We start from the raw sequence: 27,579 nt of genomic DNA, 5'->3' as shown, positions 1-27,579 counted from the left end.
GTACTGGCTTCTTGGAATCCTATTCTCTTTGGATGTAAACCTTGCTTGGCCTGGATGTAGCAGGGTCGCCTTGGACTTTCCACAGGGCGGGGTGCATGGATGGCCCTCTCTTGCTATTGGAAGGGGGGTGGGGCGGGAGGGGAGTGGAAAGAGGGGAAGGAGTGGGAGGAGAGGAGGGAGTGGAAATTTGGATTCGTAATTTAAAAAAAAGTAATAAAAAATAAAAGAAAAAGAACCTAAAAAAAAAAAGAAACCCTGTTTTGGTTTTTTTTGTTTTTGTTTTTATTTTGTGTTTTGAGACATGGTCTCTCTGTAGCTTTGGAACCTGTCCTGGAACTAGCTCTTGTAGACCAGGCTGGCCTCGAATTCACAGAGATCTGCCTGCCTCTGCCTCCCAAGTGCTGGGACTAAAGTGTACCACCACTGCCCGGTGAGAGGCCCTGTCTTAAAGGAATATTGTGGGCAGCAATAAAGGAAGATACGCAGCATCCTTTCTTGGCCTCCAAGTGGCTGCACATGGGTTCACTCTACACACACGCACACACACACACACACACACACACACACACCCCAAAAGTTAAAATTTTAAAGTAAAGTGTTAGACTTATTTTACCCTCCAGGTCAGGCAGGAGCTTCTGTGTCATTCTGACGTATCTCTTCTTCTTTCAAGGGCACTCTCTTTTTCCCCCTCCCGGATGGGACTGGCTGGCTGTATGCCCTGCACGGGACTGCCGAGCTCCCCAAAGCTGTTGCCAATATCTACCGTGAGGTTCCATGTAAGACTCCCTATGTTGAGCTCCTGCCAATCAACAACTGGCTGAACAAGCCCCAGAGGTGAGGGAGTGGGGTGAGCAGTCAGGGAAGGGGGACAGATGGCCTCCACCATCCAGCTTGGTCCTTCCCCTGCCCAGAGCTTACAGAGAATGTTAGGCCAGGGCAGTCAGAGACTTAGTCCTCTGTGTAGCCAAGTGTCTCACGGACATGAACCCAGTCATCTTGTTCAGTGCTGATTCTTACAGACTGTAGGGCACTGCCTCCCACAAAATACATGCCCAATAAACAGTAGTTCTGATGACCCTAACCATCATCGTCTTTGTTATAGTTGAGTGGTTTATAGCCTGAGCCTAGCTATAAATCTAGAAAACCCCTCAAACTGTGCTTCCAGCAGAAGGTAGAGAGGGATGAAAGAACCAGCAAAGATCAAGAGCAAGTAGCCTCATCCTTCTCTTCCACAGAGGAGAAATGGAGGCTGGAAGTACATCTTCCTGACGACCGCCTGCCTAGCATCGTAGACTAACGCTCAGATCTAAGTCTGAACCCCAGTTTTGCCAATAGCCACGCGTGTTGTCTGAGCAAGTTATCGTCCTTCTTTGGACCTCTGTTTCCCCTTCTGTAAAGTGGAGGTGTTAATGAAGCAAACCTCCTCTGGGCGTGACAGCTGTATATCTGAAAACAACACGGAGAAGGAACTGCTGGGTACCTGGCTCAATAAATGGCAGTTGCTGTTGGTGACAGAGTGAAGACTAGAACCACAGTTCCACACAATCTCCGTTAAAGGCAGATGTAGCTTCCCTTAGACACAGCCTCTTTCCTTCCCGCCTTTGGACAGCCTCATGCCAGTGTCTCTCGTCATTTCTCATTCTCTCTCTCTCTTGTCCCTGTGCCAGATTCCGGGTCATTGTGGAAATATTGAAACCGGAGAGAGCAGACCTAAGTGTCACTCTGAAGGGCCTTGATTACATTGATGTACTATCTGGCTCCAAGAAAGACTACAAGCTGAACTTCTTTTCACACAAGGAGGGGCTGTACACTGCAAAGGTATCATCGCATCAAAGGCACCTCCCAAGCCCCTGGAGGTTTGACCCTGGGACCCTGGGGTGTTAGAGAACAGCAGATGCTATCCTCCAGGCACTGTCCTCAAGCACCGCAGCGTTCACTCCGTGCTAGCTTGCTTAGTTCGTTCATTCCTTTCATAGGTATCCATTGAGTGCATAGGCCACACTCTGTGCAGAGTGCTGGTAGCACAGGGTAGCACAGCAAGGGACAAAGGCAGGCGCGGCCTCTATTCTTTCTTTCTTTTTTTTTTTTTTTTTTTTTTTGGTTTTTTTCGAGACAGGGTTTCTCTGTGGCTTTGGAGCCTGTCCTGGAACTCGCTCTTGTAGACCAGGCTGGTCTCGAACTCACAGAGATCCGCCTCTATTCTTATGAAGCACAGACTAATGGAGGGAAGCAGAATTATTCTGCCAATGCATAACTTTCTAATGAGATACGTGCTTTGAAGTAGGAGAGTATATGTGAAATTTGTAGCTCACAGGAGAGGTCAGGATTGAAGGCTTGCGTGTTGTTTGTTTATCGACAGTCTCTGAAGTTATCGTTAATTATGGACTCACCAAGGGAAAGATTTTAAAGTATAAAACTAGTCAAGGGGGGGCTGGAGTGATGGCTCAGCAGTTAAGAGCATTGCCTGCTCTTCCAAAGGTCCTAAGTTCAATTCCCAGCAACCGCATGGTGGCTCACAACCATCTATAATGAGGTCTGGTACCCTCTTCTGGCCTGCAGGCATACACACAGACAGAATATTGTATACATACATACATAATAAATAAATAAATAAATAAATAAAACTAGACAAGGTCTTTAGAAGGATGTATATAAAAGCCAGGCTGTATAAATAAAATTGCCACCCAATGATGACAGGATTGACATTCCCATGTATTAAGAAGAACAAACGCTTGGATAGAGTCTACTTCACAAAAGCAACCGTATGAAAGCCAGGCACAGCACTCAAGAGTGTGAGGCCTGCCTCTGGAGTTGTGTGCTAACCTGAGCAACAAGAGACTCTCTCTCAACAGAAATGTGTTTTAAGTTGCTATATATGAACGACCACAAGCACACGGGGCCCACATTCCCATTCTCCCTGGAGAGTTCCGACAGATGAGCAGAGTACTTGGTGCTTTCAGGGTGAGCTCTGAGGTCACCCCATGCAGGGTACCTCTTTGCACATGACCTTGAGCAAGACACTGAGCTTAGCTACACTTCCATTCCCTCCTCTGTAAAGGGTGAGGCCATTGAGACACATTTTGAGAATCGTGTAGCCTGGCATATACTAACCCCCAGTGAGCATTAAATGCTGTCTGTCATTGTCGTTCTCACTAACAGCTCTGGCAGCAACAGCAGTAGGCGTGAATGCCACTCCAGTTTGAAGGTCTGAAGATCTCACTTGTTCTCTGGGGTTGCCTAACTGTCCTCACTGGTAAAATTTGTCAGTGGACCAAGCTGCTCTAGTGCCTTCTAAAGTGAACCGAGATTCTTAAATCATCTCTCACCTATAAAAAGCCAGACTACAGTTCCAAAAGAGAAAAGCTGCCTAGCAGGGATCGGACTGACTGGCCGGGCCACCCCAGTATGTGTGCTTCATGTGCCCAGCAAGGCTCCCAGATAGCAGGAGATGCTGAGTGTGCACAGAGGACCCTGTGCTAACATCTCCTCTCCCCGTTTCCTTCTATCCTCCCTGTGAACACAGGTGATCTTCCGGAACGAGGTGACCAATGAGTTCCTGTACTACACTGTGAGTTTCAGAGTCATCCCTTCTGGCATTATAAAAACCATCCAGATGACGAGCTCAGTCCGCCAGAGTGCGTCAGCCTCCATCAAGTTGGAGAATCCCCTGCCCTATTCCGTGACCTTCTCTACAGAGTGCAAGCTGAATGACATCAACCTACCTTCTCAGTTTGCTGTGCCTGCAAACTCTGAGGTAAGGACCTGACTGCCAGGGGATTCTTGAGGGCTAGGACAGTGGTTTCTACCCATGGGGCCTCTGGGTCTATGTTCTGCAACCCTTGAGTGTGGGCCAGCCCTGATGGAGGGCAAGAAGAATGGCAGGAATAGTCAGCCTTGTGTTCCTTTCTTCTACAGTCAAAGTCTTCATGTGAACTAGAGTCACTTAGCTTTGGTATGGACCGGTAAAATGGACTACTTTCTATTTTCTTTGTCTGTTGATTGTTTGACTTGTTCAAACTAAAGGGGAAACATCTCTTTTCTAATTATAAAAGTATCATAGAGCCAGGTGGTGGTGGCACACACCTTTAATCCCAGCATGTGGGAGGCAGAGGCAGGTGGATCTCTGTGAGTTCAAGGCCACCCTGGTCTACAGAGCAAGTTTCAGGACAGGCTCCAAAGCTACAGAGAAACCCTGTCTCAAAAAAACAAAAACAAAACAAACAAAAGTATCATAGAGCTAGAAGTGTGCCTTAGTTGCAGAATAACTTGCCCAACATGCATGGGATATTCTGGGTTCAATCCCTAGACCATGGATCTTCGTGTGAAAAAGAAAGCGAAGAGTATAAAGTATCAGAATAAAACACACACACACACATATACACATACATACATATACACATGCACTACATACACATTTATATGCACATACATGTACACACACACACATACATACATATACATGCTTGTACACTTGTTGCTTATACTTGCTTCTGTGCAGAGTATTCTTAAGAGGCATGCAAGAACCTCCAACCATGGTAAAGAGGACATGGTCAGGAATTACGAACCAGGAGGAAGACGGGCTTTCCTTTTTATTCATTTTCTCAGTTTACCGTTCCAAAACTCACTGTCTGAATTCTCCCAAAGTCCCCACTCTACCTTCCCTGCCTTCTCACCCTAGTCCAGTTCTGCCTGTCCCCTTCACACTACTCCATCTCTTCCCTCATCTCCAGGACTAGGTTACTTTTTTCCACTCTGCTGCCTGCCATTAGCAGGCAGGATTGTATCTGTCCTTTGTCTCCTGTGTCTTTGCTGTAATCAAGTAATCCCTATTCTCAAAGATTTCTCTCCAAGCCAGGCTGTTTCAGAAAGGGGCTTCAGTCCGACAGTTTTTGTTGGTGTTTTGCTTTAAGTTGGGTTTGTTCTAACTTCTTTGAGACAGGGTCTCACTGTGCCACCCAGAATGGCCTCAAACTCAAGATCCTATTTTTGTTGCAGCACCTGACCAGTTCAGGCGCTCTGTTTGAGCCTTCAGCTAGTCTCTACTGCCCCCACTAGGTTAATCTTATTACAACAACTTGTAGTTAAACTGAAACCACTCCTCCAGCTTCTGCTGGAATGTCCCTCTAGGCTTTCCGTCTCAGTTCAGCAGGGATCTGTGCTGTTTGGCTCTCAGAGCTGATGCTCCCTGCACCATGCAGGAGCTAATATTACACCAGGCTCATCGCTATTGGTACTTTGGCTCCACGTACTCACATTTGAGTTTGAGGTCGCCCCTACACTTGCTTTCATTATAAATGTTAGCTTGGTGTTATTTTGAACCTAGCTGATGGGGGGGGGGGGGGGGGATAGAACAGGTATTTGAAGACAGTCTAAACAATGTTGTACTACTATTATCCTCTTACCCTAAACCTAAGGAACTGGTTTCTATGTATAACGTGAGTCAGAGTTTCGCTTTGCTTTCCAAGTCAATATGAATTGTCTCTGACTAACTAAAATTCTGGTTTTAAACTGAGCATGGTGGCACATGACTGTAATCCCAGCACTCCAGAGGGACGGAAAAGAGGATCAAAAGTTCAAGATCATCCTCAGCTATGTATTGAGTTTGAGATCAACTTGAACTACTTAAAATCCTATCTCCAAAAAAACAAAAAACAAAACAAAAAAACCTACTGCTCTGCAGAAACATGTATAAGATAAACCAATTTCATCCATCCATGGGTCTGTTCTAGCTCTTCTGGGATAAAATTATTTCTGTTCTCATGCGAATACTTCTGTGTTTTATTAACATATACTTTGATAAGTGTTAGTTGACATCAGGTAAAACTGTCAGTTCAACTCCAGCGATAGCTTACACTCTTGTTGCTATTCAGAAATCTGTCAGCTATTCTTGACTCTTCTATATAAATTTTGAAGCCACATTGCTCAGAAGAAATAAAGAAAAATAAAGTGAACGCTGGATTTTGAATGGAATTCCATTATCTGTTATCTGCCAATCCATAACAAATTACTCTCAAACCTAGCATCTTGTCCAACGGCAAATGCTTACTCTCCGCAGTGGCAGCTTGGCTGGGCCATTGTTGCTGGGGGTGGGGAGCTGTGTCTCATGAGGTTCCAGGCAGGCAGGCAGGCAGGCAGTCAACCAGGCACCACCTAGTCATCCCCGGCCTCCGCACCTGAGACTAGATAATCTGCTTCCAGACCCAGACACAGGGTTGCTGGAAAGGTTTTTAGCTCCCTATTGGCAGTTGACTGGACCTCAGTCATTATGTGGACCACCCCCCTAGAGCATTTTCCAACATGGCCGACTTCCCTAGAGTAAAGATGTTAGGGACAGAGACTAGCTTTCGCAAGGGAGAAAGGCGTGCACATAACAGAAGCCTGCAGGCTTACACTTTCTCTGCCTAATCTCAGGAGTGACATGCTTGCGCTTTACCACACCCTCTCCCTGTCCTGGAATTTAAGTTAGAAAACTACTGGAAGACCTAGGAATTAAAGCCTAAGCCTGTGCATTCTTGGAAAACTCTGTCCTACTGAACTACAAACTATAAACTGTTTCCCCATACCCCCTAACCCCTGCCATGGAACAGATTCTCACTAAATTACTCAGGCTCACCTGGAACTCACTCTCTAACCCAGACAGGTCTTGATCTTGTGCTCTGCCTGTCTTGGGCTCTCAACTACCTAGAGTTATAAGACCTGCATCATTGGGTTTGACCACTGATAGTTTGTTTGGTTTTTGTTTTTGCTTTATTTTTTCATTACAGGATTTCTCTGTGTAGCTCTGGTTGTCCTGGAACTCTCTATAGACCAGACTGGCCTCAAACTCAGCGATTCCCCTGCCTCTGTCCTAAGTTCTGGGATGAAAGGTGTGCACCACCACTGCCTGGCTGTTCTTATGGACTCTTTTCTACACACAAACAGCAAAGTGGCTCAGTGGGTAGAGGTTCTTGCACACAGGCCTGACAACTTGAGTTGGATCCTTGGGTTGCACCAGGTAGCAGGAGAGAACCAACTCCAGAAAGCTGCCCTCTAGCCAAGTGCATATGTGCACACACACAGTAAATTAATTTTTAATAAACAAGTACAAGATTTATGTATTTTTTCAGAGCTCCTTTCTTCCACTTACACAATCAACACCTCTCATTATAATTCTGCCCCATTCTTTTGTGGCTGTATAATATTCTACTGAGATGGGAAAACCCCAAGTCATCAAGTCAATCCCCTATTGGCAGTGCTTCTGAGTTCTTCTCTCTCTTTGCTGTTATAAACAATGCCTTTGGTTCCTGTTTCATTTTGTGAGAGTGATGAAAAGAGAATGTTTCTCCTCAAGCAGAGATGGAACCCAGGAAGTTGACTGTGTGCAAAGAAGGGGCTGCCTGACCTTTACCTGCTGCTGGTTTCCAGAAATGTGCTTTCCTCGGCAGGGGCCAACACCTGTTTCTCAGATTCAGAAAGATTTAGGATGGAGAAATACCTGGAATAGAGAAAGCCAGATGGGAGAGAGAATGGGCTAACCTGGGCTGAAGTTTCCAGGCTCAGGGTCAGCTTCAGTGTTTGTCTCTGAAGCATTATTTTTGCCACTGCCTGCTTCAAGGCCTGAGACAGGCCACTTGGTGGGAGAGGATGAATCAAACTTCCAGCATGACAAGAGCCTCTGTCTTCTCTTCCAGGGAACATTCTCGTTTGAATTCCAGCCCCTGAAAGCTGGAGAAACTTTCGGGAGACTGACCCTGCACAACAGTGACTTGGGTTACTACCAGTATGAGCTTGCTCTGAAGGCCTTGCCCGCACCTCCTGAGAAACCTGTCCACTTCCAGACTGTTCTTGGCAGCAACCAAAGTATTTTAGCGAAGTTCACCAATTATACCCGACAGAAGACAGAATACTACTGCAGGGTGAGTGGACAGTGGGGTGAGCAGACGGCGGGGTGAGCGGACGGCGGGGTGAGCGGGGACGGCGGGGTGAGCGGACGGCCGGGTGAGCGGACGGCGGGGTGAGCGGACGGCGGGGTGAGCGGACGGCGGGGTGAGCGGACGGACGGCGGGGTGAGCGGACGGCGGGGTGAGCGGACGACGGGGTGAGTGGACAGTGGGGTGAGCGGACGGCGGGGTGAGAGGACAGCGGAGTGAGCGGACGGCGGGGTGAGCAGAGAGTGGAGTGAGCAGACGGCGAGGTAGACGGACAGTGGGGTGAGCGGACGGCGGGGTGAGAGGACAGCGGAGTGAGCAGACGGCGGGGTGAGCGGACTGTGGGGTGAGCAGAGAGTGGAGTGAGCAGACGGCGGGGTGAGCGGACTGCGGGGTGAGCGGACGGTGGGGTGAACGGACGGCGGGGTGAGTAGACAACAGAGTAAGTGGACTGCAGGGTGAGTGGACTCAGGTTAATTTATTTAATTTCTCTAACTATATATGGAGATAATAGCCCTGTCTCAGCCTTTTCCTGTTTCTATAAATTAAAACCACAGACTGGATAACTTATAAAATGAATAAATAATTAAAAGTTTATTCAGCTCACAATTCGGAAGCTGAGTGGTCCAAGATCAAAGGGCTACATCTGGTAAGCCCCCTGGCTGGTGAGTACTCTCTTGAGGAGTCCCAAAGTCATAAGGGGTGAATCTATGGTGGGGGGAGCAACTGGCTTTTATAAATAGATATACTCTCAAGCCATTAGCCTGTCAGTCTGCTATCCGTGGATGGATTCACTCATACAAGAGGGCTGCCCTCATGATCCCACATCTTTAATACCTCACCAAAGAGACTCATTTTCAATGTGAGTTTTAGTGATAACATCCAAACCATAGCAGCCTGCAGCCTGCAGCCTGCAACCTCACAGGAGTACCATGAGCAAGCATTTCATATCATTTAGTACAGTTAGAATGTACAGCAGGAAACATAAACAACAGCAAAGAGAAAGGAGTGCCTCTCACAACAGTCTGGCTGTGAGCCGTCTGGTCCGGAATGGTGACTCTATGACATCAGCCACCCAGACTCTTTCTTTCCCAGTACTGAAGCAACATGGATTACCATGACATTCATACAGGGAAGAGAAGTTACACACAACACTTCTCCTAATGCCCCATGGAACCAGATTTCACAGGACTAAACTGAGCCACAGGGGGAACTAAGAAGAGGGGCTTTTAAAATGGATGATCATGTCCCCAGTGAAAATCAGGAATCCATGGTTACAACAAGAAGCATAGGCCTCTTGACTATCATATCAATCCAAAGAACCCAGGTTATATGTAGTAGTAACCACCCTGAGATCTGGGTGTCGGTGTCTCAAAAAAGAAAAGAAAAGGTTTATTTCTTGCTTCTGCTGTCTATCCAGTTAGGGGCCATAGGAGACCCTGTTTATCACAGGCACTTAGAGGAGTCTGCTGACAATCTTATCTCAAAATGCTTCTGGCCATAGCATTCAAGGGCTGAAAAGACCCTGGTGGGACTCAGGGACAGTTAAATGTTTAGGATACAAATGGCGCCTTTTAGTTTTATTCAAGCCATAATGCCCCATCTTCCACGTGATTGAAAGGAGAGAAAAACTAGATACAGAGCACTGTCCCAGTTCTCCCCACCAGCATCATCTAGCTGGACGTCTTAAGGTGCATTATTAACGTCCCTTAGTAACAAGGTTGGGATAGTAATGAGTGATACCTACCTGCAAAGACCTCAGCTCCATAGTGTATAGACTATCACCTTACAGCCTGCCCAGCCTCACACACACATAAGTCCTTTAATGTCAGAGTGGAAGGGCTCGGCCTGGGCTCCTGATAGTCTCTTTAGGATCCTGTGTGAGTCAAGGTACTGTTTTCCTTTCAGACGGACTGTCCCGACTTCCACACGGAAAGAGTCATTAACGCAGCCCCAGGAGCCCAGGGCGGCACTGAGGTCAGCGTGGAAGTCTTCTTTGAGCCCAGCCACCTGGGTGAGACCAAAGGCATCCTGAGCCTGTCGTCACTCATAGGTGGTGAATATATCATCCCACTTTTCGGAATTGCCCTGCCTCCCAAGCCCCAAGGCCCCTTCCTCATCAGAGCCGGATACAACATCATCATCCCCTTCAAAAACGTCTTCTTGCATGCAGCAAACTTCTCCTTCATCGTGGAGAACCCAGCCTTCACCATCCGGGCTGCAGAAGCCGTGCGGCCCAAGAAGATCAACAACATCACAGTCTACTTTGAGGGGAACCCATCAGGCAGTAAAACCCCTATCACCACCAAGCTGATTGTCACCTGCCCTCAGTGTGAAGGCACTGAATCTGGAATCAAATGGGTTTATTATCTGAAAGGGATCACCCCGTAAGTCAAAACTTTATCAGCTAGTGCCATCTTCTCAGGCCACGAGCCATGTACTATGCCGTCCTAGCAAAGACTAGAGAAGAATGTGGGGATTTCTCGAGGACTTCCTTATATGTGTTCAGTTATATATATAGGAAGTTATTTCTATATTATGTTTTACAAATGCAGATATGAAATTTATGCTCCACATTAACATTTGTAGTGACACATAAAGATCTACATCGGGGCGAAATGAATCAGTGGCACACTCTATAGTTGTGTTTCCCACAGCTAAACGCTCTGCCATGGTTCCAGTTCATAAGGAGACACAGGTATCCCGCTCACGGTCTTCACACGGCACTTACGAGTGTCCAGCGGAGGTGACTGCTGATTCTCCTTCAGATGTCATCAGCCCCAGATATGACTGACTCTATTTTGATGTGACATCATTTCTGCTTTCTCTTAAAAGCTAAAGAAGTCATCGTCTACAGAGTGATGAACAGGTCACATGAGGGCAACTCAGGGATGCTGTCCCTTACTGTTTCTCTTGTGTTCTATTCCATCAGCCTCCAGATCTCATTTCTGTTCACGGCAGGAGGTCAGTCCTCATTGGGCTTTGGATCCTGGAGAATGCTAATGAAGACCCCACCTCTGTCTTTCTCCCCAGCCCTGAGTACAGCAGTCAGCTGGAGGTCACTGGTTCTCTGTTCATCTCTACACACAGCTGCCTAATTCTCACCCAAAGCCTACCCTCCCCCAAATACTGATTGAATTGGGCTGGAGTGGAGTGGAGTGAGATTGCCATGTAGTCTTATGATATGAATATATACACACATGACCACAGAGTGAGAACCAGGACCCCACAGCAGTCATCCCTTTGTGTTACTCCATCTCAGTCAGGAATCCCTCCCTGGTAAGGACCTTTTCCCAATTTTGTATGTTGAAACTGCAACTATGTCACATGCTCTTAAAGGGTGGCTGTCTAGGTGTCTTTCCTGCCCACAGGAAGCTCCACCTGCACAGAGACGTGGAGCACCCGCCTCAACCCAAAGACCTGACCCCATACCCACCTTTTTACCCCGGGGCTTCATAGTGTATATTAATAGGACCACTGACCTACAGGGGCCATTGTTAAATCAATATGGTTACACACTAGCTCTGAAGTAGATTTGCTTCTACAGACACTAACCTCTCACTAAGTCTCCCCCTGCTTCCACCTCTTTCCCTTTTCTTATCCCAGGGAGCCCACCAGCGAGAGAGAGGAAGTAAAAAAGCAGATGGTCTCTAAAGAACGAAGTCTCTAAAGAGGAAGATGTCTGAATGCTCCCAGGACCACACCCGGGAGTAGCATCTGGGAAGCTGCTAAAGACCCACATTCTCAGTATCTGTGGAATACAGTCCAGCAATCTGCTTTTCAATACGACCAGTACCTGTTACAGGCTCGGAGGGGAGAGTCTAGAGGTTCTCTTTGGTTGGTTGGGGTTTGGTTTGTTTCTTTTAAGACTGGGTCTTACCATGTCGCTTAAATTGTCTTTGACCTCCATTCCTCTTGCCTCAGCCTCGTGAGTACTAAGATAACAGTTTGTAGTACTGCATGACTTAAATGGTGGTGTTGCGTGCGTGTGCATGCCCACATGTGCCGGATTCATGTATTTGTGTGTGTGTGCACGCGCGTGCGTATGTGAGAGTGTGGGTATGCATGTGCCATGGCCCTTGAATGGGGGTCAGAGGAGAGCCTCAGGTGTCAGTCCTTGCCTAGAGGACTTGCCCCAGTCTCTCTCACTCAATTCTGCTGATGCCAGGCTAGATGGCCCATGAGCTTCCAGAGATTTCCCCTGTGCCTGCCTCCCACCCCCCAGTAGAGGCACACTGGAATTGCAGACATATGCACTACTGCCTCCAGTTTTTAGTTAGGTCCTTGTTTTCAAATGTAGACTGTCAGGCTTGCGCAGCAAGTCCTTTGCCCACCAAGTCATCTCCCACGCCCTTAAAGGTGTTTTACCAACAGGAAAGAAGCTTCAGCTTTTTGCACCTCCCCAAAACCCTCAGCCGGTACATGCCATACACAACTTATGCCAAATGAAGCCTTTCCTATAAAGCTTGTGAACTCAAGCCTATGGTTCATGACCAATTCACTTTATAGTCAGTAAAGGTACAACCAATGGGGTCAGCAGCTGAAGGCACCTGCTGCCACTCCTGACAACCTGAGTTCAATCCCCAGGACCCACATGGGAGGAGAGAAGTGACTTCTGAAAGTTGTCCTCTGACTTCCATACATATTCCAAGACACGCACACACACACACACACTCACTCACACACACACACGCACAAAGCACACATAATAATATCATAAAATATTTTTGGGGTTTTTTTGAGACAGGGTTTCTCTGCGCAACAGCCTGGCTGTCCTGGAACTTACTCTGTAGTCCAGGCTGGCCTCAGACTCATAAAGATCTCTGCCTGTCTCTTCTTCCCAAGCGCTGGGATTAAAAGCATGTGCCACCACCACCACCGGCTATTTTTTGTTTGTTTGTTTGTTTGTTTGTTTTTCAAGATAAAATGATTTAAAAGACACAAATAATAGATTTAAAGGCAAAGAATTAGATAGAGGATTTCTCCAGTGGTTGATTAAGCAAAGACCACACTAGCTAGCAATCTGAGAGGATTGAAAAGTCCACGAGCAGCTGCTATGACCGACAGATAAAGAGGCTACATAACGTCGGCCGTTTCCCGGTTTTAGTTTATATCAGAATCTCTGGGGAGGACCTGCAAAACCAGACTGCTGGGCTGCTCCCCTGAAACTCCAGCTTTGATTAGGGCACAACTTCAACTGCAGCCTCTCAACTCATTATGATATGACCTTTCCACACATTGGTATACGTGTTACAAACAGTTACAACAGAACCTTCCAAAGTCTGCAATGACAAGCACCCAAAATGGGGCTGCAAGATCACTGTGGTGAGCTTGCAGCATATGAATTACCCAGGAGTCTACAAGAGTTGGAGTAGGGAGTGCAGGGTCAGAGAAGAGGAAGGCAGGCAGAGAGCAAGAATGGCCCCTAGTCTTCATTCCCAGTGTCCCAGGGTGAATGAGTGACCTTAATTCTGCTGCATCTCTAAGATATCAGGGGAGATTCTTTCTAGAAACTTCTGACCTAAAGGTGGACAAAGCATTCATTTGGGCTTTATGGAGAAGCTGGTTTCTTAGCAACCTGATTCAGAATGTAGTTTCGGGAGAAAAGAGCACCTGCTAGTTGGAAAAGAAAAAAGAAAACTGCACAGCTTCGGTTATTAAAGTGGGAATAGTATGGCCCTTGGGAAATTCAGTTCACCTTTCTGAAGGAGCCAACCCCAAACAGTAAAGAAACGGGTCACATATTCTACTAAACATAGGTTCACCTGATGTGAATTCATACTGTAAAAAACAGACCAAAATTAGTCCATTACCTTGGCTTAATTTTTTTTTCATTCTTATCAACCATCATCGAACCCTGAATACATAAACTTTGCTCGGCATTTTGGAATGTCCTTGACAAGTACTTGATGCCAGGCAAAAGGAGGAAACTACCAGACAACACGTTTTCTCAGGGTGTGAGTCTATCTACATGTCGAGGTTTTCATACTGGTGGGGTGCTCAAGGGGCTACTTCCTCCATTCACTAGGCTATGCTGGGAAAGCTTTTGCCACATGTGAGGACCCTATGGGTAATAAAACACACACATGGAAATTTGTTGGTTAATTTCTCCATGACTTCTTGAGCTTTAGGTTAGGCCCAGTGTTTGCTTACTGTGGATACGTCATACACAGTTACCAGCCTAGAAGCTTAAAACAACACAGGTTTAGTCTATCTCGGTATTTGCGGGCCGAGCGTCCACGTGGTCTGAGCTGGATTCTTAGTCCACAGATCCACAAGGCTAAATCAAGGGCCAGCCTTGTCTTCATGTGAAGACTCAAGTAAGAAAAGATATGCCTCTGAGTGCTTCCTGTGTGCTGTCCAAGTCGTTTCCTGTGCCCTAAGGATGGAATCACACTTTCTTGGCAATCGATGACAGGGACTGCTCTCAGCAGCTAGAGACCACCGTCAGTACCATCATAGACTGTTCATAACATGACCCCTGGAGCCAGCAGGAGAATCTCCTCATAGCAAATTTCAGGCCACTTTGAGGACTCACCTGCTTATCTCAGCTCCACCCACAATAATCCCCCCTCCCCTTTAAGTCAACGTCAGTTATGGACCTTAATTACACTGGCAAAATCTCTTCTGCTCTGGTTCTGGAGAAGTTCATTGTGTTTACAAGAGTCTTTCCCATTCAAGGACTCTGCCTACCACACCCCTCACTCACGGTGTCTCTGACCTATGAGCTAAAGCTCACGCTCTACTTTCAAGCGCACGGCGTAGCATCCTGGATCTAAAAGCAAATGCAGCATTCCTTGGACTCAAGGGTAAGCTCGCCCTCCTGCTCCTGAGTTCCTGACCCTGAAAGCTTTCTTAAATTTGGACGTATCCTCCTGTTACCTGTCTCTTTAATCACTCTATAGCCATCCCCTCCCGATTTTATCATCACACAGATGCAATTTCTGTTCCACCCAAAACGGCTGCTTCCTGATGATTCCACCTAGACACCTACCTGCCCTCAACAAGTTTGGGCCTGCTATCTATAACCTAGCCCTCCTGGGTATCAGAGCATGGACACACACTGGTCAGTTAGGGTTGTGGGGCATCCACTAGAGAAGACTATTCAGGCATAGGTCTAAGCCAATAGGAAGTCTTCATTAGCTGACCAGTGACTACACTGGCTGCTCAAGATCCCAGTGTAACCCCAAGCCTTCCTCAGGATGAGCTTTTAAGCACAAACCCACATCCTGGGTTGACCCACCTCAGTTAACAAGAACAGTTCTCCAGAAGCAGAACTACAGAAGCCAAGAAGCAAGGTTAGTGCATTTAGAGAATTTTCTAGAACTATGGACTTTGATGGATTAGACCTTTGTTTTTATTTTAGTAAGGGATGCTGTCTACATGCTGGGTTTTATGGCCTGAATGGTACTTCCATTATGGAGTCAGTTGTACCAAGCTCTGGGGGCCTGTTACAGTTAGTAATTCCAAATTTAAGAGAAAATGCCACTTTTAAATGGCCCATATTTTAATATGTTTTAGGAAACATAGAACTATTTGAATCTATTATTTTAGAGCACAAGTAAAGCTGAGGTGAGAACTTAAGATTTGTTTTAAAGTAAATAGTTCTGAAGAACTGGCAAGGTGGCTTAGCCTGTAGGGTGTTTAGCCACGTGAGGCTAGAAACCTGACTTCAGATCCCTAGTACCCACTTAAAGCCTGGTAGGGCGGCTCTGGTGTCTAACTCTAGTGCTGGGAGGTGGGGGGAGGTGGAGACAAGCCAGCATTTGGGCTCACTGGCCAGCTACCCTGGCTAAATCCAGGAGCTTCCAGTTCACTGAGAGACCTTGTCACCCAAAAGTCAGGGCTGGAGAAATAGCTCACTTAGTAGACCGACATTCACAAAGCCTTTGGTCCAATCCTCAGCACCACATACATAAACCCCATATGGCCGCACACACCTGTAGTCCCAACACTAAGGAGGTGGAGGCTGGAGGATCATTAAGTTTTTAGTTATTATCTTACTAAGGTTTTAACTGCTGTATTAAAACATAACTGTAAGTAACTTAGGGAGTGAAAAGTTTATTTCACCTATAGCTTATATCATGGGGGGAACGCAAGGCAGGAACCTGGAAGCGGGAGCTGATGCAGAGGCCATGAGGACTGTTGCTTACTGGCTTGTTCCTTTTATCTTGCTCAGCCTGCTTTCTTATTGAACCCGAGGGTGGCCCACCTGCAATTGTCTGCACTCTTCCCCAATAATCCCTAATTAAGAAAATACCCTACAGGCTTGCCTACAGCCCAGTCAAATGGAGGCATTTTCTCAGTTTGAGGATCCCTCCTCTGAGATGATTCTAGCGTGTATCAAGTTAACATAAAAATTAGCCAGGACAGTTAGCCTTAGCTGCTTAGCTTGAGTCCAGTCTAAGACACATGAGACCTTGTCTCGAAGTCAGTGAAAAAAATAAGAACTATAGAAGACCTCAGGTCTCTATACACACGCGAGCACACATATGAGTATATTTAAGAAAGTGATTTAAGGACAATCTCGTGGTGCAGCTCAGAACGCTGGGTTCCAAACCCAAGCACCACATAAAATCAGCGGTGGTGCTGCACGCCTGTAATCCCTACACTGAGCAGGGGAAGGCGGGAGAATCGGGAGTTCAAGACTATCCTCAGCTATATAGGTAGTTTGAGGTCCTGTCTTAAATATAATAATTGGATTGGAGGGACGGTTCAGCGGACAAAGATGTCTACCGCCAAAACTAACAACAGGAGTTCGATTCTGGGACCCCCGCATGGTGGAAGGGGACATTCAACTCCCCCAAATTGTCTTCTGACCTCCAAACACGCACCTTGGTGCAAACACACACACACACACATACACACACACACACCTACAAATAAATGTAAAGACAAATGGTTAGGAAATAGAATAATAGAAACGCTGTCATAAGTGAAAGTGAGAAGTGTCTAAAGAACTAATGCATAAATTACACGGAGTTGGGCTCCCTCTGGAAATTCCGTTTCCAGAAGCCCGCTCAGCAATAAACTGACAGCACGGGTGAAGCTCCCACCACCTGTTCTCCACTCCCACTCTGCTCCGAACCGAGCCGCGGGCGGGGAGGGGGCGGAGCCCAGAGGAGCGTGGCCAATGCGCCGCCGAAAGCGTGTGGGGGCGTGGCCATGGGGGGCGGAACCCTCGGCCGGAGGAAGGCGGAAGTGCCTTCGGCGTCACGTGACCTGGGTAACATGGCCGCGGCCCAGTGAGCGTTGCCGGTGCCTGGCGGGAGCTGGTCGCGTGAGCGGTGGGGCGGTCCGGGTAGCGCGTGGGAGAGCAGGAGTCGGAGCAAGATACCTGAGGCGGCGCGCGACGACAAGACAAGGCAGGCGGGCCCGGGGCGGTGTAGCCCATGAGCGGGCTCCGGGGTCCGCGACGAGCCGCACACTCCCCTAGCCCTGGCGCGGCCCCGGCAGCCTCGGGCTAAGGTGTCTCGAAGCTCCCGGGCGCAGCACGAGCTGCTACCATGAACCCGGAGAAGGATTTCGCGCCGCTCACGCCCAACATCGTGCGGGCCCTCAATGATAAACTCTATGAAAAGCGGAAAGTGGCAGCGCTGGAAATTGAGAAGTAAGAGCTACTGGGACCCCGCCCTGGCTATGCAGCTCCTAGCGGCTCAGCTTGTCCCGGGCGAAGGTTTGGTATTGACCTCTCAGATTTCAGCTCTTAGCACATTGCTTTAGAGCGGGAAATCCAGGAGCCCTATCTTTGCCAAGTTCATTAATCTGGCGGCCCCAAATAGCATCAGTGAAAATGAACTGACTTAACGTATGCGTGTGTGCAGTACTGATCACAGTGCCTGGCACCCTGGGAATCCTCAGTGTGGCCTCAGTCAAAGCCAGCAAGATCAGAGAGTGGCCTCTCTGAAGGGGTGGAGAACTTGGCTTGTGATGTTGTCCCGCCGGCTCTTTTCAGCTTCTGAGAGACCGTTAAGTGGCCAAGTGTAGAAATCAGGTCAAAGCATGATCCGCTGCGCAGAGGATTTTCATGTTTAATCTTTAGTCGTGACACTCTTCCTTGCAAGTGTAATCGGGGAGATTTGATCCTCCTCTCTTCTGCAGTATTACACGTGTGTGTAATGGTGCACTGATGTTTTGCTTTGTGTCCAGGTGTTCGAAATAGGGAACGTTTAATTAGTAATGTTTTGCTGAGTATGCGTGTGTGAGCAGGTGAAGTCTTTTCCCCCCAGCCAAATCTTAGTGAATGAGTAGGTGGTTTCAGAACAATGGGGGGAAAAAAGGCAGCCTGTGGAACTAGAAAAGCATTAAAGTTTAGGAGCTTAAATGACCAAGATGGTAACAACGGACAGCGTATATCTATTTAAATTTAAGACAGCCAGACTGGTGGCACAGGCCTGTAATTCTAGCATTTGGAAGGCTAAAGCAGAAATATTGTACCAGTTTGAGATTAGCTAGACCTAGTCTCAAGAAAAAATTAGTAAATTAGTAAAAATGTTGTGTTCATTTTAAATTTTTTTAAAAAAATCGGTTTCACTACCCATATTCCAGATGTTCAGTAGCTAACCACTGCTGCTGCACAGTGCAGAGTAGAAAACATTTCTGTCATTATGCAGTGCTCACTTGGACATCCCTAAGCTATGGAGTAGTGCTTATTTATTGACCTGGGATAGATTCTTTACTAGAGGTTTCTTAACCTTGGTGCTGTTGATACTTGGGGATGCATAGTTCTTGGTTATAGTGGGCAGTTCTCTGCCTTGTAGGATTTTTAGCAGTACCTCTGCCCTTTACCCACTAGATGCCAGTAGTACTCCATCAGTGTAACAACCCAAATTGTCTTCAGGCATTGCCTTGAAGGTACAAAATCACACCAGTTGAGAACAACTAACTGCTTTGTCTTAGACTAATGGCTTTGGATTTAGATAAGAAGACCCTCTGATTTGTCTACAGTACTCAACATATCCATTTTAGCCGTTTCTTTCCTCAGCCACCACTTTTTTTTAACTACCTCTTTTCATACAGCTTTCTGTTTACATCCTTTCTTTCCAGTGCTTAGCAAGTCTTAACAGGATTGCCATGCTGAATAGTGGGACCCAACAATGGTGTAAAGGCATGGTTGTGTGTCCATGTTCTGTTGACTTTGTGAAGCTGTACTGTATATTAATCAGCCATCCATATCAAACACTCAGGATTTAAATGGACGGGATGATCTGTGGCCAATTGGCCCTGTTGCTTTTGGGTTTGTGGTGAAGCCCTTCAAGGACACCCCCCCAAAAGCCCAACTCTAAAACCCTGTCATCTCCAAGTAGTGCCGGGCTAGGGGTAAACCTTGAATACATGGACCTTTGAGAAACGGTTAAGATCCAGACCATTGCACACTGACACCAGTTTTGTCCACCCACTCAGCTTTACAGTCATATCTGCTTTTCTCCTGGCCTGAGGCATCTGCTAGATCCTTGAACAGAGTCGGTCACAACATCGCAGCTTCCAGCACAGTCTGCTTAAGTGTCCACTGCGGGTGGTTCATTAGAGGCTTTGTTGTTAATGTTTTGTATTAGACACTGCCCTGAATTTGTAAAATTCAGAGAGACTTCCTAGGGCCTTAAAGGGACTATGACCTCCTAAGAGCAGAGACAATTTATGTTCTGCACTTAGCACAGTGCTTAGAGGTATTTGACACGTGTCCACAAGAATGAAGAGCTTTACTGTTTTGATTTTTCAAAACAGGGTTTCTCTGTGTAGTCTTGGCTGTCCTGGAAATCACTCTGTAGACCAGGCTGGCCTCAGACTTATAGAGATCCACCTGCCTCTGTCTCCTGAGTACTAGGATTAAAGGTGTACACCATCCAGCTATCTTTACTGTTTTGATAGGAAAATCGCATTCTAGCCTAGGAACTTTGCTACTCACAAATGGTTTGCAGAAGGTCACTGAAAAGAGACTCTAGTCTAGCATCGTCCTAGAGTGAACTAGAATTGACACTTAAACAAGATCCCTGCATGACTGTTGCACATGTTAAGGTTTGACAAGTGCTAACTTCAAAGACCCTCTGTTCTGTATATATTCCATATTTGCATATATTCTTCATCAAATATCTTCATCAAAATCCTGGTCAAACTAATCGTCAGCCAAATAGTCTATTAATTAAGCCCCATACGCACCCCATAAAAGTCAGAACATTGGCAGTTGTGGAGTGTAGACAGCTCATGTGCTACAGAAATGAATGTGCTTGTCCTGTTCTTAAGTGAATGACCCCTCCAAGGTACCCTGTTTCTTAAGAGATCACATGGAATAGTGGGTAAGAGCTCTAAAGCCTGGTATCTGGGCTTCAGCCGGTTCACTAGTCAGGTGAGCCTGAGAAAGCTAATTAACTTCAGTGTCCTCATCTGCAAACTAATAATGGTATTCATTGGGGCATTTGATTACTGGAGCTAATGTCATCGAGGTGGTTATGCAGTACTAGACACATTGCAACTGTTACATAATGTGCAAACAGCTGTTACATAATTATTTTAAATACTTAGAATTGTTTTATATCAGTACTGCTCTTGCTACTTTTTGGTTGTCAGAATAATGGCCTCCAGGAGATACCTTAATCCCTGGAACCTGTGACTGTGTGATGACGATAACAGGTATGAGCCTAAGGAGATGGCTCAGTGGAAACATTAGTTCTGTTGCTGCAGTAAAACACCATGAGCCAAAATCAACTTATGGAAGAAAGGGTTTGTTTTGGTTTATAGTTTCAGAGGGGAAACCCATAATGGCCAGGGATGCATGACAGCCCATGACTGGAACAGGAAGCGGGAAATCCCATTCCCATCCACTCACATAAAGCAAAAAGAGCAAACCACAGTGGGATGAGGCTGTAAACTTTGAGAGCACACCTCCAGTGACATACTTCCTCCCAGCAAGGCTCTACCTGCTAAAGGTTCCACAGCTTCCCCAAACAGCTCCGCCACTGGCAACCAAATGTTTAGTATGCAAACCTATGGGGAATGTTTCTCATTCAAATACCACAGTGGGAAAAGTCCCTGCTATACCAGCATGAGAACCTGAATGTGTTTCCCCAGCACTTACGTAAAACCTGGGGTTGGCAGAATGCACCTAGAAGCCCAGGGTTTGGACTTTTTGGTCAGCCTGTCTAACTGAAACATTGTGGTCCAGGTTCATGGACAGACTTGGTCCCAAAAACTACAGTTCTACTTATCTTTCCTGTGATGGAGACAAATACCCAATGTTGGCTTCCAGCCTCTACATGCACACATACATGCAGGTGTTCCTGGACATGGACATGCCTGTTATACATCCCAGAGCCAAAGGATGGGGGAAAATAGCAGATACAAAGTTGCTAATCGGGTGACTTTAAAATGGGAAGAGTAGCCTAAGTTACTCAGGCAGACCCAGTGTAACCCCAAGCATCCTTTGGTGTGAAAGAGGGGGACAAGAAGAGTATTAGAGATTCCAGCAGCTATCACTAGCTTTGAAGTTCTAAGGGACAGCTAGCCAGAGAGTGTTGGTATCTAGAAGCTGACAAGAAGGTTGTAGACTTTCCTGTACAGCAATGATCTCAACCTTAACAATGCTGTGACTCTTTAATACAGTTCCTCATGTTGTGGTAACCTCCAGCCATAAAATTATTTCATTGCTACTTCCAAACTATATTTTTGCTACTGTTAGGAATCGCAATATAAATATCTGATATGCAGAATATCTGATCTGTGACCCCCAAAGGGCTCCCAACCCACAGATTGACTGCATCTGTAGAGCCTCCAAAATATAAAGAACTTGCCCATACCTTGATTAGCTCAGTAAGACCCATAATAAGTTGTGTCTTAGGCCTCTAAGTTTGTGGCGATTTGTAACAGTAGCCTGTAGAAAACTGGTACAGCTCTGGGAGGCACTGGTGATAAAGCTCAGTGAGCAATGCAGTGTTTTTCTAGAGACTCTCCATACATACATACTCTAGACCCCTCCGAGGCCTTGAGCTCCATGGAAGGAGGAACCCACCTTCACATCATGCCGTCTCAGGAAGAGGCCAAAGGTCTGGCTACCCATTAGGCTTGCCCCTGGCTTTCCTAGATCAGGCAGAAAGCCCACAGCCTCGTGCCAGCTGATCTCAGTAGCCAGAGTGAGATGTGATTAGAACCCTTTAAAGCACAGCTCCAGATAATAGGATTCTATCTCGAAGGCAGATTAGAAGATTGCTGTGTGTTTTTAAAAGAGACAGTAGTCTCAGACTTCCCTAGTTGCTCTGAAACTGTCCATTGGGTGGAGTGGAAGGTGAGGGGAAGTAATGCAAGCTAAGCCATAGTGTGTCATGAGCTTTTCTCAAAAACCCTTAAGAGCACAGATAGGGTTAGAATAGTCTGCCTCTGCTGCTCTAACAAAGCCACAGCTGGTAGCTTCAGTAATAGTCATTAATTTCTCCTGCTTCTAGGGGCTGGACCTTTTCTCCACATACAGGCACTCTGGGGCCTAGTACCTCGCATGTGCAGTTGGAGTATATGAGGCACTCAGTCACAATGGCCATCAGTGAGCTCGGTGAAACCTAAGACCACTCGTGTGTAAAGTTCCATCACCTGGGGTAGCAGTGGGACGCAGAAGGATGTAGAGAAGCATCCCTGTGTTTAGCCATTGTCCACCCACCCCTCCTCTCACTGCCTTATGAACCAGATGGTGTCCTGATCCATTTCACAGATGAGAAAGTGGAGATTTCTTATTAAATCATCTTTCCCAGGTTTACAGCTAGAACCTGGATGTACCGCCTGGGTTTATCTATCCCAAAAGGCATCCCTACAAGCTAGGTCTATAAACCTTTTCTCCAAGCCAGAAATCCCACTCCTTTTAGTGGGTTCCCCCACTCAAAGGGTGATATGTGGATAATGAATTTCATCCTTGGACATCTCTGCAGTGGCCTTAGCTGCTGCTTTCAGATCTCTAGAGCCCATCTGCTCGGATGACTGCCAGTACTGCATCGGTGTTCTGTGGGAGGTGAGATCTTTTGTAGTTACTGCAGATCCTCAGGTGCTAAATGTGCAAGAAAAGGTATGCTTGGTTCCACTGTGCTGGCGTGTGTCTGGTCACACCTCTTAGGAGCCGCTGGGTGTGGGCCCTGAAGAACTGTCCTTCCACTGCCTCAGTCAATGTGCTGCTACAGTGGCGTAAAGACGAAGGCACTCAAGATTTTAAACAGGCAGCTCTGGGTTGTGTTTGTTTTGAGGAGAGTTTTTGAGAAAGATTTTCATGTAGCCCAGGCTGACCTCAAACTCCTTGTGTAGTCAAAGATGACCTTGAACTTCTGCCTCAGCCTCCTCAGTACTGAAATTGTAAGCATGTGTCATCATGCCTGATCTGTGTAGTGCTGAGCATGGAACCCAGGGCTTGTGCATGCTCGGCAAGCACTCTGCCAAATACACTACATCCCTAGTCCCCACTTTGGGTTTTATGGCCTTTCAATTCCAAGGAACACAGTGATTGGACAGTATTAATAAAAAGATTGGTAAGATGCTGATCTATTCCCTCCTGGAGAGGCAAATACAGGAGGGAGATACAGAGGGCACTGTGGTTATTGAAGCGAATCATGCAGGCTCTGTAGAGAGGAGGCCAGCTCTGCCCCACTGTTGGCCATGGGAAGGCCACATAATGATTTCTCTAGTGTTCCTGAGCTTAGCTTTCACCACCAGCCATGCAACTCTAGTAAGTGCAATTTTATCTGCACTTCAAATTCCAAAAGCCTACTAATGTGGTGTGCTTTGAGAGCCCGGGCACAGTTAGGGACCATAGCTCTGAGTGATGCTTGCTTAGTTCCAGTTCCTGGGCATGTCCTAGAGTGGTTTGAGGCAATTTGCAGAGTTTGGAACCTTTCTTTTTTTGGATTTACCTTGAAACCATGCTGGGTGAAAGAAGCCAGCCAGTCACAAAAGGCCTGAAGTACCTTGTACCATGTTTTTAGAAACAGCAGACTGGTTACCAGAGGTTGAGAGAGAAAAGCTAAAGGAAGGGAAGTAACAGCCAAGGGGAAAAGATTTTCTCTAGAGCTTCTGGAAATGCCTTAAAGTTATTGTGATTCTCACCATGCAACTCTGAATGTGCTTTAAAAAAAAAAAAAAAAAACTCTGGGCTGTATACTTGTAAGTAGCTAGTGGATGGCTTGTAGATTATCTTGTCTTTGAAGTAAGAAGACAGGTGTTATAGCATTATGATGTGGGAAGGTCATCTGTCTTTCTATCTGAGGCCTGCTCACAGTTCCTACTACAGCATTACAGTGTAAGGGGGCACTTACCGATGATCACAATTGTTGTCACCTAAAATCAAAATTCTCCTTTCTCCCAGCCATATCCAGTGGATACTCGGTGTGATTTTGGTTGGGGAAGGGTTCAGATTTTTTGTTTGTATTGTGTGTATGAGTGTTTTCCCTGCATGTGTGCTTGTGCACCACATGTGTGTAGTACCCATGGAAACCAGAAGAGGATATCAGATTCCCTGGCACTGGAGTTACAGACAGCTATGTGCTACCATTTGAGTGCTGGGAATTGAACCCAGGTCCTCTGGAAGAGCCTCAGGTGGTATTAACTGCTGAACTCTCCAGCCCTTAGGGTTTTTTTAAACAATATTTTTATTCCTTGATAGTTTCATGCATATATATCATATTTATATATATATATATTTTATTATTATATGCACTGTAGCTTGCCCCCAACTCAATATGTGTTTTGTGAGTTAAATCTCAGGCCTTGTCAGAGGATCCTTGGCCTGTCCTCAGAGGCATGCGTTCATTCCCATTCAGTTTTCTGGTGATGTGTAAGCAAATGGAAACCAACTTACTCCAGTACTCTATGGAGCAGATGGAGATATACTTACCCAGATTCTCTCTGGGAAATCACTGCCTGCATGTGCTGAGTACATATGACATATGGAGAACTGAGACAGAATTAGATTTGCAAGGGGGAAAAATTTAAAAAGGCAGCCGCATGTCTAGGCAGCAAGTTTCATAACGAAGGAATGAGTTTGACTCTGGGCTTACCTGTATAGCCTCCTTAGAGCCAGAATGAGACAGGCTACTTGGTCAGCGTTTGTTGAATGAGCGTTGCTTGGGTGGTGTGTGTAGGACTCATTGTCTTCTGGTTCTGACTTGACTGTGGTGCTGGTACATGAACACATGCAGTGCAGAATATGTGCTGCACATTGTCTGATTCTCCCTTTTAAAGTGAAGTTCTTGTGATTATTTCACAGAGCCGTGTGGTCTTGTGATGCTTAGTTTCCTCAGCTGTAAACTGGGTTGAAGAGTAAGTACCAGACTGGGTGGCAGGTTTTAGGTTTAAATTTGATCACCATTTGTCTTAGTTAGGGTCATTATTGCTGTGGTGAAATAGCAAGTGGAGGACTAGGTGTTTTGGCATCTGCTTCATCATCACTGTTCATCATCAAAGGGAGTCAGGACGGGAAATCAAACGGAGAAACCAGGAGCTGATTCACAGGCCATGAAGGGATGCTGCTTACAGGCTTGCTCCTCATGGCTTGTTCAGCCTGCTTTATTAAAGAACCAGGACCATGAGCCCAGAAGTGTTCCCACCCATAGTGGGTTGGTCCCTTCCCCATCAATCACTAATTAAGGAAATGTCCTGCAGTTTCTGTACTTACATTTTTCACATGTGTAAACAGCTGGCACACATTGCCTAGCAGACATTTATCCTCATGGTAAAAAGTAGAAAGCAGCTCTCCAGGTTCATTTCAGAATATCTCGAGAATGTGCCTCGTCTGTACTCCTTGTGTACATGGAGGGGACTAGAGGGATGTTTGAACCCTGAGCAGTGGGGGATGATGTACAGAAAAGCCACCGTTACCTGAGGGGCTGAGTCTGCACAAGAGAATCATCACTGAATGTATTCACAGCTACAGTGGCCTCAAGAGAGGAGGAAGAAACTGACACAGTTGAAAGGACATACTTTGTTGATGTCAAGGGTTCAAACCTTCTATGATCATGAAAATGGACTTTTCCCTCTAGGGTTGTTCAGATCTAGAAGCTGAGCATGATAGTAGCTACAGTAACTGACCTCTATAGCCTACACCAGAGCGTGAGTGCCTGCCAGCTCACCAGTCCTTGTGTAGCCTGTGACTGTCACCACACTCTGGTACAGAGGCCAGAGGTGTCGATGCAGGCTCGACATATATATACATATGTGTGTGTGTGTGTATTTATAGCGCAGAGTGTGGCCCCAAATTTTCTCTTGGCTGAAAGCAATGCAGAAGTATTCTACCATCTGTAGTTTTCTCTACCAAGGGAGTAATCAGTGTAGCAGTCTCTTTGATATCGTGGAGTTGTTAAACCTGGTGTTGGCCAGTCTTGGGGTGCTCCTGTCTTGGGTGTCTCTGCCAGCCTCCTATACCTCCAGTATGCAAGCAGAGACTCTGAGAAACCACTAGGGGACACAGTGCCACTAGGGGACTGACTCGTTGAGCCGTTTTCAACACTTTGCGGGGAAACCAGGCAGTAGCAGCATCTCTTCTCTAGAGTATAAAACGGTAAATCCTGAGGCCTTTGTGTCATTAAAGGACCCCAGGGATTCGTGATCAGGAGAGTCTCTGGGCCAGATAGTAACTTCAAAAATGAGTTCAGCCAAAGACTCCCCACCTCTGTCTCCCAAGCTGTAGATGAAAGCTGAGGCAACCTAGTGTCTTTGAAGAAGACTAGGCCTGGAGCTGGGGCGCCTGCTGTTGAACTTCACTTTCTCTGCTTCCCTGTGCTTGCTTTTCTTCTCTGTGCCCTCCCTGTGAAGTCACGAGACCAAGGCACTGGCTGGCTGAGGGCACAGTCTTAGAGTGCAGCTGCCCCTCAGCAGGATCACTTCAGGTCACATCCCAGTGTGTGTGTGTGTGTGTTTCTCCAGGCACCAGCATGGCTGTAGTGAGCTGGGCTCTTCTCAGTGTGTGTTTTGAGATCACAGGCATGCTGCTCTTTGCTTATGCTAACTTGTGATAAGATTAGAAGAGCTCAGCACCATCGGATGCTGCATCAATTAACCCCACAGGTCAGGTTTCCCCATGCCAGCAACAAGGCAACTCAAGGCTTTGCCCATGTTTGCCTGCAGCTTGTGCTCCCATCAGCTCTGCCGGGTTTTGCAGACTGACTCCACTGGCAGGTGTTTTCTGATTGGTCAGCTGCTGATGCATAACACTGATCTGGACACAGCTGGCCCTAGAGTGCAGAGAAGAATGAAACATTATGGAGGTAGGAGGTGACATCAATTAGGACGCTTCTGGGTGCAGAGGAGGAGTGGGGTCATTGGGACTAGCCCCTTAGTTGGTTGTTGTAGACCATGAAAGAGAAGAAATCCAGGAGGTGCCCGAAGGCAGGGCATATGAGAGGAGTGGAACAGGTAGAGGAACAGGCCCCCAGGAAGCTGGGGCTAGTGTAGTGGAAGGTGATGCTGGGGAGTTGGCACCAGAGAGCTAGAGAGGTCATGTGGCCTGTTTCAATTGCTAAGGGTGCACCTGGAACAAGACTGGCCCCCAGATGACCCCTGTGCTGTCTGAGCTGGTAATATTGATGAAAAGCCTCCCCTCCAGGGGGCACAATTGCATGTCAGCAGTTGTTTGCCTGGAGAAATTTACACACCTAATGTAATGAGCCCTGTGCACATGGGACTTTAACAGTCTTTGTAATGGCCTGGGTGACCT

At 46.7% G+C, this 27,579-nt stretch overlaps 2 protein-coding genes across 2 annotated transcripts in view; both read left to right on the top strand.

The window, feature by feature from the left end:
• The window catches only part of Hydin (HYDIN axonemal central pair apparatus protein), a 294,282-nt gene extending 281,808 nt beyond the window's left edge, over positions 1-12,474 (top strand). The window contains exons 81-85 of the mRNA XM_075977335.1: positions 671-834; positions 1,668-1,818; positions 3,524-3,754; positions 7,671-7,895; positions 9,816-12,474. Coding sequence (XP_075833450.1) covers positions 671-834; positions 1,668-1,818; positions 3,524-3,754; positions 7,671-7,895; positions 9,816-10,298 — 1,254 coding nt within the window. The 3' untranslated portion in view covers positions 10,299-12,474. The remainder of the gene's footprint in view (positions 1-670; positions 835-1,667; positions 1,819-3,523; positions 3,755-7,670; positions 7,896-9,815) is intronic.
• Positions 12,475-17,126: 4,652 nt separating this feature from the next.
• The window catches only part of Vac14 (VAC14 component of PIKFYVE complex), a 109,342-nt gene continuing 98,889 nt past the window's right edge, over positions 17,127-27,579 (top strand). Inside the window, exon 1 of the mRNA XM_075977327.1 lies at positions 17,127-17,517. Within this exon, the coding sequence (XP_075833442.1) occupies positions 17,414-17,517 (104 nt within the window). The 5' untranslated portion in view covers positions 17,127-17,413. The remainder of the gene's footprint in view (positions 17,518-27,579) is intronic.

Source organism: Microtus pennsylvanicus, chromosome 6, assembly GCF_037038515.1.
Source record: "Microtus pennsylvanicus isolate mMicPen1 chromosome 6, mMicPen1.hap1, whole genome shotgun sequence".
NCBI classification, from domain to species: domain Eukaryota; kingdom Metazoa; phylum Chordata; class Mammalia; order Rodentia; family Cricetidae; genus Microtus; species Microtus pennsylvanicus.
The sequence above is the reverse complement of the archived record's forward strand: the minus strand, read 5'-3'. Positions and strand labels throughout refer to the sequence as shown.